Source organism: Sminthopsis crassicaudata, chromosome 2, assembly GCF_048593235.1.
Source record: "Sminthopsis crassicaudata isolate SCR6 chromosome 2, ASM4859323v1, whole genome shotgun sequence".
Taxonomy (NCBI): domain Eukaryota; kingdom Metazoa; phylum Chordata; class Mammalia; order Dasyuromorphia; family Dasyuridae; genus Sminthopsis; species Sminthopsis crassicaudata.
This window is the reverse complement of record NC_133618.1, coordinates 521,900,318-521,917,674: the sequence shown is the minus strand read 5'-3', so window position 1 is coordinate 521,917,674 and position 17,357 is coordinate 521,900,318. Positions and strand designations below refer to the sequence as shown.

The 17,357-nt window shown below is 37.1% G+C and overlaps 1 protein-coding gene across 2 annotated transcripts in view; it reads left to right on the top strand.

Moving 5' to 3' along the window:
• Nucleotides 1–16,536, top strand: part of HDC (histidine decarboxylase) — a 31,069-nt gene extending 14,533 nt beyond the window's left edge. For both annotated transcript variants that reach the window (XM_074294476.1, XM_074294475.1), the window contains exons 6-12: nt 994–1,137; nt 1,419–1,485; nt 3,142–3,304; nt 3,393–3,483; nt 11,006–11,104; nt 13,962–14,063; nt 15,658–16,536. In XM_074294476.1, coding sequence (XP_074150577.1) covers nt 994–1,137; nt 1,419–1,485; nt 3,142–3,304; nt 3,393–3,483; nt 11,006–11,104; nt 13,962–14,063; nt 15,658–16,407 — 1,416 coding nt within the window. In that variant the 3' untranslated portion in view covers nt 16,408–16,536. The remainder of the gene's footprint in view (nt 1–993; nt 1,138–1,418; nt 1,486–3,141; nt 3,305–3,392; nt 3,484–11,005; nt 11,105–13,961; nt 14,064–15,657) is intronic.
• The last annotated feature ends 821 nt before the right edge of the window (nt 16,537–17,357 follow it).

Below are 17,357 nucleotides of genomic sequence, written 5' to 3'. Positions count from 1 at the left end.
TTTTACTCTTGAGTGCCAGTCTCTGGAGGAGAGAATGAATCCTTCCTTACTATCATGACTGTCATCTTTATACTTTTAGTCATGGTCTTCTCTTGGTCTGGATTGACACTATTAGAGCAGGGGTGAGCAAAGTACAGCCTGAGAGCCAAATCTGGCCAACTGTGTGTTTCTGTTCTGAGCTAAGAATAGTTTTTACTTTTCAAAATATGTATTAAAACAGTCAGTGGGCCAGATTTAGATTGGGTCATAGTTTATTGACCTTTGTTCTAGGGTCCTCTCATGCCCACTTTCTTTTCCTATCAAAAGTCTTTGTGAAGGATGAAGGCTGGACTCTCAGAGGTTGGGCTTTCTCTTTCCTGGCTTGTTTATATATATGATTTGCCAATTATTGCTATGCCTTCCTGTCACTGTCCTCCCCTCTCCTTAACCCCATCCTTTACTCAACTGAATTTGACCCAGGCACAGAAATTCCAAGTTGTCACTGTCTTCACAAGATGAATTCTGAAGTCAGTATGTGATATTCTAGAGCTTCTTTATCCTGAAATGACATTTAATCCCCTTTAAAACCTGCCTCAGATATTCTTAGTGTGACTCTATACAAGTTACTTAATTCTTTGTGTTTAAATTTCCTTGTCTATAAAATGGGAATAATAGTACCAACTACTTCACAGGATTGTTGTGAGGATCAAATGAATTAAGATATGTAAAGTGCTTTATAAATCTTAAAGTAAATATATAGGTATATATGCTTATATGTATATGCTATTATCATTATTATTGTTACAACTGTACTATGAGTCAGTCTGGGAAAGTACTTGACTCCAGCTACTTTATAACATTATGACCTTCGATAGGCCACTTAATCTTTTTTGGCCCCTCTTTCCTCATTTACAAAATGGGGAGTGGTGCAGGTGGCAAGATTTGGATTAAATATGTGATTTTATAGTGATATCAGGTGTTAGGAGTTAATGACTTTCTCTCTCATTTGTTTAGGCCCATTCCTCAGTTGAAAAGGCTGGTCTGATTTCGCTTGTGAAGATGAAATTCCTTCCAGTAGATAAAAATTTCTCCCTCCGAGGTGAAACCCTTCAGAAAGCAATTGAAGAGGACAGGAAACAAGGCCTAGTGCCTGTTTTTGTAAGTTGGAATGAATGAATGCACATCATGAGGCTTGAAGGGGACTTGAAGGGAAATAAGTTGATGTGATTTTGAATGATAGAAAATGTGGGAAAGGGGCTTTTGATGAGAGAAGATAAGTAATAAGCTAAAAAAAATGGAATGGAAATAATCTAATATTGTAAGTGATGTTAGAATAACTGGTGACTTAATATTTATGATTGGAGCTTCATTTTTAAAAGAAATCAGATGTATAAGTTGAACCCATCTACCATGATAATCTAACTTGGTTTTCTTTTCAGGTGTGTGCTACCTTAGGGACCACTGGTGTTTGTGCATTTGACTGTTTGGCAGAGCTGGGACCTATTTGTAAGTATATGTCCTGTCTGACTAAGATGACTTATCCAATGATTTTCTATATTTATTAGTCAGTTGGAGGTCACCTTGAATTCTTTGAAGCTGTGCCAGCAGAGTATTGGATCTGTTAGATCCAGTTACAAAGATCCAGTTACAAAGCTGGAAAGACTTTGAATGTAGCCTTGGTTACAAAATTGTATGTTTTTGTCCAAGGACCAGCTTACTTAAATTCAGAGAGACTTATTTATTATTTATTATTATTTTTTTTTAATTGAGAATAGGGTAGGGAGAAAAAATACAGCAATTCACAAAGACTACTAATTATGTATTGAGGGGGTCGTGGTCTAAATTGGTGAAGGGAGTTAAACACACCAATAAATTTACAGACAGTGTGGAACTGCTTTGGGGGGACTTCACTTCTGCCTTTCCTTGAGCTGCCAAGGTCTGTCTATTATAGAAGCAGAAGGGTCACAGAAGGTAGCTAAGAGCTCCTTGTTAGCTAGTCAGTATTATCGTTCTCTCAGTGACTGTTGCTGAAAGGAATAAATTTTAGCTTTATCCAACTTTGTTACTTTTCTTAGGAGTTAGCCATACACAAATCTCAGAGACTTCTGTTCCTGCATCTTAGTGAGTCCAGACCAACTTATTAGGGTGTATGGGGCCTTCAGTAAACAAGTCTCCATTTGAGGTCAATGGGAGAAGAGGGTAGGGGGAAGAGACAATGGAAAGGAGCAAAATGATAGGAACTCCAAACATCATTGTTTGGATTTCAAAGTTAGATAATCTGAGAGAAGAATAACATTTGTCCTGTAATTTAAGCTAGGGTTTGCTAGATTTGTTGACACTCCTTTCATTAAAATGGAAGAACAGATAATCACAATAACAAAAATCATATTGACATAATGTTTTAAAGTTTACAAAGCACTTTTCTATCCAACAATACTTTAGGTAGGCTTTGCCAGGCAGGTTTTAACCTAGGCTATGAGACTCCTTGCCCATGCTTATGTACATCTTTCTTTAAAGATAGAAGAAAGGAAGTGAGATGGTTTATGGATTATTTTATATGAAAAAATAAGAAATTAGGTTATTTTATCCCTAGGATTTAAGCAAGAATGAATTTGGACTCCTCTTAAAAGAAGAGGATATCATGTCCCATCTGTCCTACTTCCATCCCTTATTCTTTTGCTGTTGTTGTTGTTTTGTTTTGTTTTTCAGACCCAAATTGAAAATGCCTTATGCCACAGATCTGTTTGGGCTCCACTTTGCACTTTGGGCCACAATCAAATTTCAATCAAGTCCAAACTTAAGAGGAGAAACATTTTTAAACTCCTCTATGAAACCAGGATTCTGATGACTTCCAAGATCCCAACTCTAAATCCATGATCCTATTACCTTCTGTCCTAATGAATTAAAGAAATCAAATACTCAGATTTCTTTTGAGTACGGTCCTAGAACTGGGCAAAATATTACTGTTTTCTTTACTCTCATTATAGGTGATTTCATTACTGTCATGGTGTGAGCCCTGAGATGTGTGCTTCTTTTAAATTCAAATGATTGAACTGAAACTAAGGATAGATATGGACAGACTCTTAATTGCATTATCCATCATTATCCATAGTAACTTATTTCAAGAATTCGTGGAGTCATGTAGATTTTTTGCTTCAACAGGTGCTAGAGAAGGCCTGTGGCTCCATGTTGATGCTGCATATGCAGGAACTGCTTTCCTTTGTCCTGAATTCCGGGTGTTTTTGAAGGGTATTGAGTATGCTGATTCGTTTACTTTCAATCCTTCCAAGTGGATGATGGTTCACTTTGACTGTACTGGTTTTTGGTGAGTGCAGCTGCCAAGCCACACATGCAACATTATCATCTGCCTCTGAAGAGGCCTCAGCCATCAATGTCCATTTTACTACCCACAGGGTCAAAGACAAGTTCAAGTTGCAGCAGACCTTCAATGTGAATCCCGTCTACCTCAGGCATGCCAACTCTGGAGCAGCCACAGACTTTATGGTAAGAATTATAGAGCCCCAAGCAAGCTCACAAGATCTTAGGTCCTATAGTTAGATAATGTTTTTGGACATTCATTCATTCACATATATTTGCCAACACTAAACTTACTTTTTAAATAATCATTTATACAGGCTTCTAATATCTCCATGTAGTTTATTACCAGTGGCTTGATCTACTGTAACGAGCACACTGGGAACTTTTTCAATGTGCTCCTTCTTCCATATCATGGATATATTTATTTTAAAATATGAGAACTAGTCCCTCTTTTTTTTTTTTAAACTGCTTTCATATCTTAATCTAGAGAAATATTTATCTCTGTCCTCTGTCAATTTCCTGTTCATTAAAAAGCATTCCCCTTAATCCCACAATGACTCAATTTGAAAAAAAAAATTGTCTTTTCTGAAGAACTTTATTAAGGGTTTTCAAGTCTAAATAAATTAGATCAACACATTCTTTTTTTAACTAAATATAGACCCTGTCCCTAGGCCCAATATGCCACCCCTGTGTTAAAGCAGCTAAGTAACATGATGAGTGGAGCACTGGACCTAAGTTCAGTAAATTAATTAACATTTATTAAATGCCTACTATGTATGAGGCACTGTGCTAAATTCTGAGAGTACAAATAAGGGAAAGAAATACAATCTGTTCCCTCAGGGAGTTTACAATCTGATAGGGGAAGACAATATACAAAAGGAAGGTGAAAAGAAAATGATGTTGATGGGATTGAAACCAAGAAGATCAGCCTATGGAAAATGAAGTCTGCTGGAAAATCCTGAGCCCTTCATAAAGAGAAGCTTTAGGAAGAATGTATTGTTCTGCTCTTTTGCCTTCCACTCAGAAAGGAGAGGCAAGTGAAAGTGCTTAGGAGGCTTTGAGCATTGAGCATCAAAGCTGAATAATACACAGAGTCAGAAATACCTGAAGCTCAGTTTTGCCTAAGACACCTACTGAGTTTTTTTATTTTCATCAATCTCTGTGGGCCTGTTTCCTCCTCTGGGAAATCAGTGATGTCTTCCATGATCCAAACTTAAATCTATGATCCTATGCCCTTCTGCTCTAGTGAATTAAAGAAATTGGGCATTTCGGCTGCTTTCTTGGATGATATTCTTCTTGCCAGATCAGAGCAAGATCCTGTTGTTTTCTTTACCTCTCATCACAGATGCTTTCATTACTGTTTTGGCCTGAGCCCTGAGTTATGTGCTCCTTTTTAATTCAGATAGTTGAACTGAGGGTAAAAGTAGATAGATATGGAAAGATTCAGAATAGCATCATATATCAATGGTCTCATGAGTTTATTTCTCTGGGACCTCTGAGAAATATTACTCTAAGATTGGCACTGAGCATTCTGACATCAAAGAAAGTCCCACTAGTCCTAATGGAACAATGGAGCAGGGCAGTAGTGAATTTGAGACACCATAGCTGAGGCTGGGAGGGGATGGTTTGTACCTGTACAAAAGGTTCACAGGCCAACAACCTTTGCTAAAAGGTCCTTCTTCCATATCATGGGTATATTTATTTCAAAATATGATGTTATACTTGCCCCAGAACTACTGCTGATTTTTTAAAAAGAAGAGCTAGACTTGGGGAGAACCAATGACCTTTGATGTAAAAGTACTTGTTGTTCATAAGAGGTATAGAAAACCTTGTAACAACTCAAATCAAAGAAGAGCTAGCTAGACTTAGGGATAGCGTTCTCACCTCTTCCATGCTCCAGGCTCCAAGATTTGTTTGTAGAACCAGTCTGTTGAATCCTGTTGAATTAATTTCAGATGAAAAAAAAAAAACAAATTTATCATGATGGGCACAGTTCTAACTAGCAATATTGGTGCCAAGGATAGGCAACTTGAAATGACACATAGGGCAAACAGCACTGCTCATACCCTCTGATCAGCTTTGTAGTTCATATCAGGATAATATAAAAAACAATTGAAACAAATTCAGCTGATCGTAGAGGAAATTCAGGACTCTGACTCATGGTTCTATGTTGAGATATACCCCAGGCAGAAGCATATTTAGGATTAAAAAAACAAACAAACAAATAAAACCAAAAATAGTTATATGCACAAGGGAAATCAGAGGTCATTTAGTACAACTCCCTCATTTAATAGATGAGAAGATTTAGGAACATAGAACATCAATGACTTACTGGAGATATTGCATAGCTAGAAGTTGAACTCAGATTCTCTGTCTCCAAATCAATTATCTATCTTTTTCCTTGTACCATGTTCCTGGCCAGTGGTTCTCAAAGTGTGGTCCAGGGAATCCTGGAGGTCTCTGAAACCCTTTCAGAAGTTCTACATTCAAAATTAATTTTTATTTCTAATATCATGAATACAACCCACATAAACAAAAACTTTTTGGAAAGATCTAATAATTTTTTAATAGTATAAAGATACCGAGAACAAACATTTGAGAACCACTAATCTAGACCAACAGAGGGGAAGGGGTTGGGGGGAAGTCCAATCCTCTGGTGCAGTGCCAAAGTCCCTAGCTGCCCTGTTTTAGTTATAGATCTGGCTTTGTAACTTCGCATGGTAGGAACTAGGTTCCTTTATCAGGGAACAGTGTAGGGCCAGGTCAGGGAGGAACTTACCTGGTAGGCATCCACTGAGAAAAGGAACTTTTAGTAACTTCTATTTTAAGTAATTTTTCTTGTTATCTAGGTGTTAGTTAGAGGGGCATCATGTAGTATTGGATAGAGAGTCTGGAGGAACTAAGCTTACTCATATATTGGCTGTGTGATCCTGAGCAGACTAGGGAATTCTCCAAGATTACAATGCAGAGTATATATATTTAAGAAAAAGGGAGTTTCTCCATTGGAAATTCCCTATGCCAGTTAAATTACAGGTGTGGTCCTCTCAAACTAGGTGCTAACCTTATTAGTTTTCATTCTACAAAAAGACTTGAAGGTGATAGATCTAAATATACACTTAACACACTTGCAAATTACAGAATCTTTCAAAATAAAATTTTTTTTTAGTGTCCTAGGATAAGTTTCACTTGACCTGCTCCAGTTATAGTCTGGTGCTCTTAGAGCTGAGCACATTATAAAGAAAGCAAAGTCAATATCCTTTATATTTATATTAAAATGAAAGCAGCATAGCAAATTATAACCATTTGGAATTTGAATGTTCCTATTTCCCCCCCCCCCCCCCCCAAACAGAATTTAAGAGTCAACTAGACTTGTAGGAAAAGCTAGTCTTTTGATTTACTCTCATTCTCTGTCTCCCTCTGCTGGACTGCCTTTGAAAAGAGAATTTATGGTGTCTGAATTTTACTTAGAAAAACCATTATTGACTGCCCTTGATAAGAACATTCTAAACCAAAATAGAGATGTCATACACATATGCCTGTTAGGAAACAAAGAACAGTGACAGAGATGATGAAACTAGGATAGGATTGGGTAAGTATATTTGCAGATTTATGATGTTATTTGATAGGACAGTCAAAAGTCCACTATTGGAAATAATGGGGATCATTAAGAATGGTGGATAAGATGATTGCTAATTGTGGAGGTGGAGAGAAAGGGAGGTGTTTCTTGTGAACATGGTTCACCTATGACTACTTTGTTATTTATCAAAGGATCTGCAAATATTTTTAGCCTTTGGCTAATTTCAAAGTTCTTAGGGATGGTTTCACATTATTTCCTTGGCTAGACCTCTTAGCCTTGAACTTTCAGCTATATTGATTTTGACCATTACAAGGGCAATTTACTGTGTCATTAGTAAATTCTAAAACAATTCACTAAACCTCAGAGGGGTAAAGTCCTAAGGATCTGAAAGCCTTAAAAAAAGTTAACTTGAGCCCAACAAAAAGCCAAAAAGAAAATCATGACTGGGCAATAGATTGAGTAATCAATCAAGCAGCTTGTGGTGGTGTTCAGTCACATTCAGATTCATCTTGAGTCTTGGGTTTTCTTGGCAGATATTGAAATGGTTCACTGTTTCTTTCTCTGGTGTCTCCCATTTTATAAATGAGGAGATGAAGTAAATAGTGATTAAGTGGCTTGCCCAGGGTCACAAAGATAGGAGGTGTCTAAGGCTGGATTGGAACTCAGATTTTCCTGACTTCAGGCCAGTGCTCTAGCCACTGTATGTAGCTGCTCAGTCAGCATTTATTAAGCACTGATCATATGCTAAGCACTGTTCTAGGTGCAAGGGATACAAAGAAATGGCACAATTTGCTCTTGTAGAGCCTAATTCTTTAATGACTGACCCAGAAACGGATAAAAGTTTGAATGTTATTATTTAATCTTGGAGGCAGCATGGCATAGGGAATGGCCTCCAAGCCAGGAGGAGCTACATTCAAGTATCACTTCGGCCATTTGCTAGTTAGATATCTCTGGGCAAATGCTCCAGGTAGCTCTCTTGAGATTATAAATCACAGAAAAGGTGCCATTCTGCATTGGTAGAAGGTTTCCTCATCTGTTAAATTCCCTGTGTCAATTAAGTGACAAGTACAATCTAATGTTTGTAATTTTGTTGTGTTCACTTGTTTTTTTCTTTTCTTTTTTTAAATTAATTTTTATAATTATAACATTTTCTTTGACAGTACATATTCATAGGTAATTTTTTTTTTTTTTACAACATTATCCATTGTACTCCCTTCTGTTCCAAAATTTTCCCCTCCTTCCCTCCACCCCCTCCCCTAGATGTCAGGCATTCCCATTCATATTAAATATTTTATAGTATATCCTAGGTACAATATATATATGTGCAGAATAGAATTTTGTTGTTGTTGTTGCAAAGGAAGAATTGTATTCGGAAGCTAAAAATAATCTGGGAAGAGAAACAAAACAAAACAAAACAGTGCTCACAGTTTATACTCATTTCCCAGTGTTCCTTTTCTGGATGTAGCTAATTCTGTCCATCATTGATCAATTGGAATTGGATTAGCTCTTCTCTATGTTGAAGATATCCACTTCCATCAGAATACATCATCATACAGTATCTTCTGGTTCTGCTCGTTTCACTCAGCATCAGTTGATGTAAGTCTCTCCAAGCCTCTCTGTATTCCTCCTGCTGGTCATTTCTTACAGAGCAATAATATTCCATAACATTCATATACCATAATTTACCCAACCATTCTCCAATTGATGGGCATCCATTCATTTTCCAGCTTCTGGCCACTATGAAAAGGGCTGCCACAAACATTTTGGCACATACAGGTCCCTTTCCCTTCTTTAGTATTTCCTTGGGGTATAAGCCCAGTAGTAGTATGGCTGGGTCAAAGGGTATGCACATTTTGATAACTTTTTGGGCATAATTCCAGATTGCTCTCCAGAATGGTTGGATTCTTTCACAACTCCACCAACAATGCATCAGTGTCCCAGTTTTCCCACATCCCCTCCAACATTCATCGTTATTTGTTCCTGTCATCTTAGCCAATCTGACAGGTGTGTAATGATATCTCAGAGTTGTCTTAATTTGCATTTCTCTGATCAATAGTGATTTGGAACACTCTTTCATATGAGTGGAAATAGTTTCAATTTCATCATCTGAAAATTGTCTGTTCATATCCTTTGACCATTTATCAATTGGAGAATGGCTTGATTTCTTATAAATTAAAGTCAATTCTCTGTATATTTTGGAGTTGAAGCCTTTATCAGAACCTTTAACTGTAAAAATATTTTCCCAATTTGTTACTTCCCTTCTAATCTTGTTTGCATTAGTTTTGTTTGTACAAAAGCTTTTTAATTTGATGTAATCAAAATGTTCTATTTTGTGATCAATAAAGATCTCTAGTTCTCCTTTGGTCACAAATTCCTTCCTCCTCCACAAGTCTGAGAGGTAAACTATCCTATGTTCCTCTAATTTATTTATGATCTCGTTCTTTATGCCTAAATCATGGACCCATTTTGATCTTATCTTAGTATGTGGTTTTAAGTGTAGGTCCATGCCTAGTTTCTGCCATATTAATTTCCAGTTTTCTCAGCAGTTTTTGTCAAATAATGAATTCTTATCCCAAAAGTTGGGATGTTTGGGTTTGTCAAACACTAGATTGCTATTTTTATTTACTATCTTGCCCTGTGAACCTAACCTATTCCACTGATCAACTAGTCTATTTCTTAGCCAATACCAAATGGTTTTGGTGACTGCTGCTTTATAATATAGTTCTAGATCAGGTACAGCTAGACCACCTTCATTTAATTTTTTTTTTCATTACTTCCCTTGAAATTCTCGACCTTTTGTTGTTCCATATGAATTCTGTTGTTATTTTTTCTAGGTCATTAAAATAGTTTCTTGGGAGTCTGATTGTTATAGCACTAAATAAATAGATTAGTTTAGGGAGTATTGTCATCTTGATTATATTCGCTCGGCCTATCCAAGAGCACTGAATGTCTTTCCAATTATTTAAATCTGACTTTATTTTTGTGGCAAGTGTTTTGTAGTTTTGCTCATATAATTCCTGACTCTCCTTTGGTAGATATATTCCCAAATATTTTATACTATGGACCGTTATTTTGAATGGAATTTCTCTTTGTATCTCTTGCTGTTGGATTGTGTTGGTAATGTATAAAAATGCTGAGGATTTATGTGGATTTATTTTGTATCCTGCAACTTTGCTAAAATTCTGAATTATTTCTAATAGCTTTTTAGCAGAGTCTTTGGTGTTCTCTAAGTCATGTCATCTGCAAAGAGTGATAGTTTGATTTCCTCATTTCCTACTCTAATTCCTTGAATCTCTTTCTCGGCTCTTATTGCCGAGGCTAGCGTTTCTAGTACAATATTGAATAGTAATGGTGATAGTGGGCAACCTTGTTTCACTCCTCACTTGTTTTTTTCAATCACGTTTGACTCTTCATGACTCCATTTGAGATTTTCTTGGCAAAGATACTGAAATGGGTTACCATTTCCTCTCCAGCACATTTTACAAAAAAAAAGGAAACTGGGGCAAAAGGGCTAAGTGGCAACCCCAGGATCACATATCTAGTAAAGTGTCTGAGACCAGATTTGAACTCAGAAAGAGGAGTTTTCCTGACTCCAAGCCAGCTAGCTGCTCTACTTAATGTAGCTCTATTTAATCTTTAATGCTTTGTACTTTTCAGTATTATTTCCCCCACATATCCTAGCTTACAAAATAAAATATTAGACTTCCTGATAAATATTTCGCTTCCTGATATTCACCTGTTAAAAGATTTTAGGGACTCTTAGTGGCAAACAAAAGGCTGGCCAATTCAAAAACTAAGAAAATAACAGAATTGGGCCTTATTATTAAAATCAAATGACATTTAGAGAAGAAGACTCAGTGACCATTTCTACTTGCCTCCTTGGGCCTGACTTGCACTAGCCATGAGGGATTCAGTCCCATAGTCCTCTGGGACAGGTTGTTTGGTCTCTAGTTGTGGATAAATATGCCTCATCTTCCCTGGAGACAGCAGGCTCTGGTGTCACGGTGATGGTGAATGTCCCGGGGTGGGGGTAGGGGGGTGGGGGGGGTGGAAGGGGCGCAGCGAGGGGGACAGGGAACCAGCTGTGGCCACCTTTGTTTCTGACCTGTGGACCTGTTCTTTTGTTCTCAGCACTGGCAGATTCCTCTGAGTCGGCGGTTTCGTTCTATCAAGCTCTGGTTTGTGATCCGCTCCTTTGGGGTGAAGAATCTCCAAGCCCACGTCAGACATGTATGTTGGAAAAAATGATGCTATATATTATATAATTTTCTAACAGGGACGTAAATCAGATCAGCCTGACCAGGAAAACTATAGTAGCTGGAGCAGAGAGCATACTGGAAGATCCTTGATATGAATTTATTCTCTTTCTCTTTTTTTCCTCCTCTTTCCTCTCTTTTTCTCCTTTCTTCTTCTTGTTTTTTGTTTCTCTCTTTCTCTCTTGTCTCTCTTAGAAACACAATATTTAAATCAACCACATACCCAATAATTTTATAATTTTTTTTTCAAATTAAACAATGACAAAATTAAAATATAAAATATAGGCTGTTTTCTGCAGTTTAGAAATTCCAACATTATGGTATAGACAGAGGAATTTCTATATCAGCTTTTATGTCAGAAGCTGTGATTTCATGAGATCTCCTAGTGAGAGAACTCCAAAGTCAAATCAGTAAGCATTTATTAAACTTTTACTATGTGCTCGGCACTGGAGATACAGGTATCAGCAAAAAAGAAAGATAGTCTCTTCCCTTCCACTGGTGTAGATCCACTCCCTATGGTTTAAAAGTCCCAGGAAGCTAATTGAGTGCCAGAGAGATTGAGTCCAGGGTCTTGTAGTCTGTTTCAGAGGGAAGATTCCTGACTCTAAATCCTCTCTCCAGTACATCACATTTTCTCTCATGTTTACTTATTCTTGTTTGTTTTTCAGTACATTAAAAAAGCTAAAATTTCATGCATGCCAATGGTCCTGCCATGAATATAGATTATTGCTTTTCTGTGTCTCAGTAGACAATCTTTATCAGTTGCTATAGCCAACTTTCTTTCTTTCTTTCTTTCTTTCTTTCTTTCTTTCTTTCTTTCTTTCTTTCTTTCTTTCTTTCTTTTCTTTCTTTCTTTCTTTCTTTCTTTCTTTCTTTCTTTCTTTCTTTCTTTCTTTCTTTCTTTCTTTCTTTCTTTCTTTCTTTCTTTCTTTCTTTCTTTCTTTCTTTCTTTCTTTCTTTCTTTCTTTTCTTTCTTTTCTTTCTTTTCTTTCTTTCTTTCTTTCTTTCTTTCTTTCTTTCTTTCTTTCTTTCTTTCTTTCTTTCTTTCTTTCTTTCTTTCTTTCTTTCTTTCTTTCTTTCTTTCTTTCTTTCTTTCTTTCTTTTCTTTCCTTTCTAAAATAATAGTTTCTTATTTTTCAAAATACATATGAAGATAGTTTTCAACATCCCCCCTTACAAAACTTAGTGTTCCATTCTTTTCTTCTTCTCTCCTCCTCTTCCCCTTACCTAGAAAGCAAGTAATCCAATATAGGTTAAATTTAGAAGAATTAAAACATATTTCCACATTTATCATGTATAACCAACATTCTGACAATGAGCCTCTTCAATATTAGATTGGTTTTTGGAAAGTGAACACTAGACTTATATGCAATGATTTTTTCCAACCTTCCATTCCTTCAGAAGTGAGTCCCACTGACATACTCTTCATTCACCCAGGCTTAGTTATGGCAGCATGAAGCATCAGAGTAGGACTTTAGTTTGTTTACAATGGTACTTTAAATGTTTAGTCTTGTGAAATGTTTTTTGACTGTTTTGTTTTTTCATGTTGATAAAATTTTCAAAGGGCATTGACATTTAGAGAAATGACAGTTGTACTTGGATACCAAAAAAAATTGCTGTCTTGTGCATTCCACAACTAATCAAATTAGGGAAAGCTCAGTACTGAAAATTAAATGAAGCATTCTGTCACTCAGATCTCTGGTGAGTGTTATGGATAAATTGACTCCATACTTAGGGCCAAGTTTCTTGCCACAGACACTCCTGAAGGCTGTTCTCATCATTCATATCCTTCTATGCCTTATCAACACTAAGCAAAGTGCACATGGTGTCTGGGTTAGGTTGTTTCAAAAGACAAGGAGTAAAAGGTTGGGAGGACTGGGGATAATACAATTAAACCTGTGGGCCTAGGAATCTGAAGGTTAGTCAAGAATACAAGAGGTGATTGTTACACAACTCTCCCAGATAGACTTCCCTTCCAGCTCTAGATTTATGGTTCTGTGATCCTATTATTAGCCAAGTCTGAAATAATATTTGTATCCAACAATATTGTTTATACTTTTGTACAATATTCTACTGAAAAAGTACCTGTTGATAAATGCAAGCAGTTTAGACTTATCAGGTTAAACTGAAGGATACTTTTCATTTCCTTCTTGCTTCTGCACCACTCCTCTTCCCCCACCTCCAGAACAAATAAAACAACCTACTATAAACCCTTCAAATGGTAACAGTTGCTAATTTTATAAGTTAGTGATTTAGAATGGAAAACCATTTTACTAAGAGATACTCTTATCAACCTATAGATTTTTTTTTTGGTCCTCATTGTAATAATGTTATATGTGAGGAGAAAGATTGTGTGCAAAAGTCCTAGATGGCCTTGGATCAAGTGATAAGTCAAAGATGGGTAAGGGTGTTGTAGCATAATAGGTAAGAGGACATCTAGCTCATGCATACATGAAAAAGACCTAAGAACACATAAAACTGCAACTGTAGTGTCCAAGGAATCATAAAGGGTATTCTAGATGCAGGAGGTGGCAGAATTTGAAAGGCAAGGGAGAGAGAATAAGACCTTCTGGAGGAGAAGGGTAATGGTCAAAAGTTATAAAAAGAATGGCAGCCTAGTATGCAGTGTTTGGTGGGAAAATTGGTTTTCTAAGCTTGGAAACCAGATGAGTTAAATAGGATCTGAGTAAGATGATTTTAATGTACAAGAAGGGCATAGAACTGATTAGTGTCTCCCAAAACAACAGTTACTGTGTGAAAGTTGATGAATTGTTTACTTCTCTGAAATGCTTACTTTGTTATTTGTCTTCTCTGTTTGTTTAATATTCCAGGGTACTGAAATGGCCAAATACTTTGAGTCTTTGGTCAGAAATGACCCCCTCTTTGAAATTCCTGCCAAAAGGTACCTTGGCTTGGTGGTGTTTCGCTTAAAGGTAAAAATATCTTCAGGACTCCCTTCTGAACAGAGTTGTTCCATGTGCCAAAGTGAATACTGAAGTTCAGCTTTCTGGAAATACAATTACTATTTCATTGCGAATACTCAGAATCATATATATATATATATATATATATATATATATATATATATATATATATATATATATATATATATATATATATATATATATATATATGTATATATATGTAAACTTAGAGACAACTATAGAGGTCATTTGGTTCAACCTTCACTTTTTATAAATTCATTCATTCATCCAATGTAATCAGTAAACAGTTGTTAAGCTCATGCTATGTGCCAGGCTAAGTGCTGTTGGTATAAAAAGAGGCAAAAGACAGTTCCTGCCCTTGAAGAATTTACAATCTAATAGAGGAGACAATATGCAAAAAAATACAAAGCAACTTATATAAAGAATAAATAGGAAATAATTAAAAGAGGGAAAGTGCTATGACTAAGAGGTATTAGGAAAGGTTTCCTAAAGCAAGCCATAGAAGCTAGGTGGCACAATGGATAGAATGCTGGGTGAGGAGTCAAGAAGATTCATCTTCCTGAGTTCAAATGTAGCCTTAGATTAAAATTTGTGTGATCCCAGGCAAGCCATTTAACCCTATTTACCTCAGTTTCCTCATCTGTAAAATACGTTTGTGAAGGAAATGGCAAACTACTCCAGTATCTTTGCCAAGAAAAACCCAAATGGGGTCACATGAAGAGTTAGACACAATTGAAAAATAACTGAATACAAGAAGCCAGAGAAGGTGGTAGTTGGAATGGAGTGAGGAGATCATTCCAGGCATGAAGGACAGCTAGAGAAAAATGGCTAGAACAGAGAGATGGAGTATCTTTGAGTATATTGGGGCCTACATAAATTAAGTGACTTGCTTTAGATCATACAGGTAATATTCTTTTTCTTTTTTTTTAAATAGCTTTTTATTTATTAGATATATCATGGGTAATTTTGCAGAACTGACAATTGCTAAACCTTTTGTTCCAATTTTTCTCCTCCTTCCCCCTATCCCCTCCCCCAGATAGCAGGTTGACCAATACATGTTAAATATGTTAAAGTATAAGTTAAATACAATATATGTATACATGTCCATACAGTTTTGTTGTACAAAAAGAATCGGACTTTGAAATACTGTACAGTTAGCCTGTGAAGGAAATCAAAAATGCAGGTGGACAAAAATAGAGGAATTGGGAATTCTATGTAGTGGTTCATAGTCATCTCCCAGAGTTCTTTTGCTGGGTGTAGCAGGTTCAGTTCATTACTCTTCTACTGGAACTGATTTGGTTCATCTCATTGTTGAAGATGGCCACGTACATCAGAATTGATCATCATCAGTATTGTTGTTGAAGTATATAATGATCTCCTGGTCTTGCTCATTTCACTCAGCATCAGTTCATCATACAGGTAATATTCAAAGAGGATTTGAACCCAGCTCCTCTGCTCCAGAGTTTGCATTCTTTTTCCTGTACCACATTTACCTTACAGGAGTTACAGAACTGCTAGATGTGTCTTTGGGAATGTGTCAGTCTATTGATATGTATTTTCTTTTTCTTCATCCACCTAACAGGGTCCTAATTGTCTAACCGAAAGGGTATTAAAAGAACTTGTTAATTCTGGATGCCTTTTCCTCATCCCAGCCGTCATCCAGGACAAGTTTATTATCCGCTTCACTGTGACCTCTCAGTTTACCACCAAGGAGGACATCCTGCGAGACTGGAGCCTCATCCAAGATGCTGCCACGCACATTCTGAGCCAACACTGCACGTCTCAGCCTACACCCCAGGATGGGAATGGTATCCCAGGGGCCGGTGGGCTCAGGCCTGCAGTCAACGGCAGGTCCCCTCAAACCCAGGGGAATCTGGGAGAAGATGCGTCAGGGGAACCACCTCAATGTGTGGGAGTGCGGTCCCTGAGAAGAGAAGTCAGCGACCCTCTCAGCAATCAAGTGGATTCCCTTGACGACTGCTTTTCAGAGGAGGGTCCCGAGATCACTAAGCATAAACTGTCCTCCTTCTTGTTCAGCTACTTATCTGTTCAGAATAAGAAGAAGACTGTCCGTTCTCTGAGCTGCAACAGCGTTCCGATAGGGGGAGTTCGAGAGCTGCTGGGTCAGAAGCAAGGGCCGGCTGAGGCCCCTGGGAAGAGTGGGGGTTCTGCCCGAATCAAGCTCCTGTCAAGGTTTCCGGAGGAGATGATGATGCTGAAGAAAAGTGCCTTCAAAAAGCTGATCAAGTTTTACAGCGTCCCCAACTTTCCAGAAGGCAGCATCCAGTGTGGGATCCAATTGCCCTGCTGTCCCTTGCAAGCTATCATTTAAGCTAGTCCATTGTGTCAGTCCATTCCAGTCAGCCCGGCCGGGAGAGGAGGGCCAATGTGAGCTTCTGTAGGCAGTCTTCCCTAGCTTTTGTGGTTCAGCTTATGGAGAAATAAACATGTGCTTGTCCCTGAATTAAAATAGTTTCTTTTGTGATTTTATTGATTCCTGAAACTGAACTAAGCCCAAGGAAAACTCTCATGCATAGGCTCTTTGGGATTTATGTTTCCCTTTTAGAAAATGTGGAGATGTTTGAGTTTGCACTGTGTAAGAAGCCCAATTTCTCCAGAAATGCCCCTTGTCAATTTCCCTCTAGATGTAGGTATAAATTGAATGAGCCATAGATATCTTAAATTGAAGATGTACAAATAGAACTGATTTTTTTTAAATAGTATTTTTCCCAGTTACCTGTAAAGATAATTTTTAACATTCACTTTTTTATAAAATTTTGAGTACAGATTTTCTCCCTTTTTCTTCTCTAAGGCAGTAAACAATTTGACATAGGTTATATATGTGCAATCATTTAACATTCATTTAAAAAGAAATTTTGAGTTCCAAATTTTCTTCTTCCCTCCCTCCTTTTTCACCTCCCTCAAAAGGTAAGAATTTTAAACAGCTATAAGTGTGCAATCATGTAAAACATATTTCCAGATTAGTCATGTTGTGAAAGAAGGAAACGGCAAAAGGAAAAAAAAAACATGAAAAAAATAAAGTGACAAAAGTGTACTTCAATCTGCATTCAGACTTCATCAGTACAATTAATTTTGCTCTTCCCACCTTTCAAATTCTCCCTCTTAAGAAAAGTCCTTATTTTTAAAAGCACCATCACCAAGGCTTACAGTCTAGGAGTCATCCTTGCAAACCTCCTCTCTCCATCTGTCTCTGTCTCAGTTTCATTTCTGTTGCTATCTCTCTCTCTCTCTCTCTCTTTTTCCTTCTCTCCATCTCTCTCT